The sequence below is a fragment of the Streptopelia decaocto genome (assembly GCF_964273445.1).
Source record: "Streptopelia decaocto genome assembly, chromosome: 2".
NCBI lineage: Eukaryota > Metazoa > Chordata > Aves > Columbiformes > Columbidae > Streptopelia > Streptopelia decaocto.
The window spans coordinates 1623076-1624173 of record NC_138655.1 but is presented as its reverse complement, the minus strand read 5'-3'; the positions used below and the strand labels follow the sequence as shown (position 1 = coordinate 1624173).

At 59.2% G+C, this 1098-nt stretch overlaps 1 protein-coding gene across 1 annotated transcript; it reads right to left on the bottom strand.

The window, feature by feature from the left end:
• Positions 1-566: 566 nt before the first annotated feature.
• LOC309436256 (feather keratin 1-like) lies at positions 567-881 on the bottom strand (the record flags this gene model as incomplete). The annotated part of the gene is made up of 1 exon (XM_082045283.1): positions 567-881. One exon carries the CDS (start codon positions 879-881, stop codon positions 567-569), a length of 315 nt encoding a protein of 104 aa, XP_081901409.1.
• Positions 882-1098: the final 217 nt, after the last annotated feature.

The window sequence follows — 1098 nt, the reverse complement described above, 5'->3', positions numbered from 1 at the left end:
GAAAGATGGTCAAGTGTGTGTTGTCATAGGGAGGTCTCACCCGAGGCACGTTGAGGAGAGTGTTCTCGTGTCAAAATCTTTCGTTGGTGCAGTGATGGGATTGTATCATGTTGTGGAAGACCCCCAGATTCTGGTCTGTGTTCTTGGTGGTATAGGTGGTGACATATTTTCTGGGAGATGTCTTGTGGCCATTTTGCCCCTGCCCAGTTTAGTTCTTGAGCCCTGCCTTTGTGCAGGGTGAGGTTGGAAAAGCCTTGAGAGAAAAAAGTAAAGAGAGATGTCTCAGGCTGGGATGCAAGAGAACTTTATTGAGGAAACAAAAGAGTGAAAAGGCAGGAGCACCAAGTAGGCGGTGACAAGTATAAGCTGCACGTAGTGCGACCATCAGTTGAGGTTGCTTCTGTGACATAAATCTTGCCAGAGCACCAAGATGTTCCTGGCTCCTTTAGAGGAAGAGCCATGGCCAGCAGGTCCACGTGCCAAGAAGGGTCCAGAGGTGAGTCCACAATCCATGCCGTAGCTTCAATGCGGTAGGTGGTGTCCGTCAGGGGTGGTGGCGAGGGCCCTTAGCAGATGTATCCAGCCCTTCTGCCGCCAAAGCAGCCCAGGCCTCCGAAGCCATAGCGGTTGCTGTAGCCGAAGGCGCCGGAGTTGACGGCAACTCCCTGGGTGCCGAGTTCGTTGCCCACGGCAGCCGATGCGGAGGATCCGACGGCGGTGCTCTGGGGGTGGGAGGTGAGGATGGGTCCTGGCAGGGTGACCAGCACGGCGGGAGGCTGGATGACGACGCGGGAGTCCTGGCACTGCAGGGAACAGGGCTCGTTGCAGCTGTTGGCCAGCGGGGTGGGTCCGCAGGGGCGGCAGGCGTTGTAGCAGGCCATGTGTGTGGTGTGGAGGGGCCCTGGAAGGGACGAGAGGCTGTTGAGCAAGCGCAGGGGGGTGAGGGTGCGAGGAGCGGTGTTGCAGGAGGGTGAGGGAGTGGGGAGGCTGGTGTGGGGCTGTGGGGAGCGTGGCGGTGGGGAGGCGTGAGGGCTGCTGAGGCTGGGGACAGAGCGTGCTGGAAGAGAGGGGCCAGGCGGGGCAGGAGAAGGAGGGGAA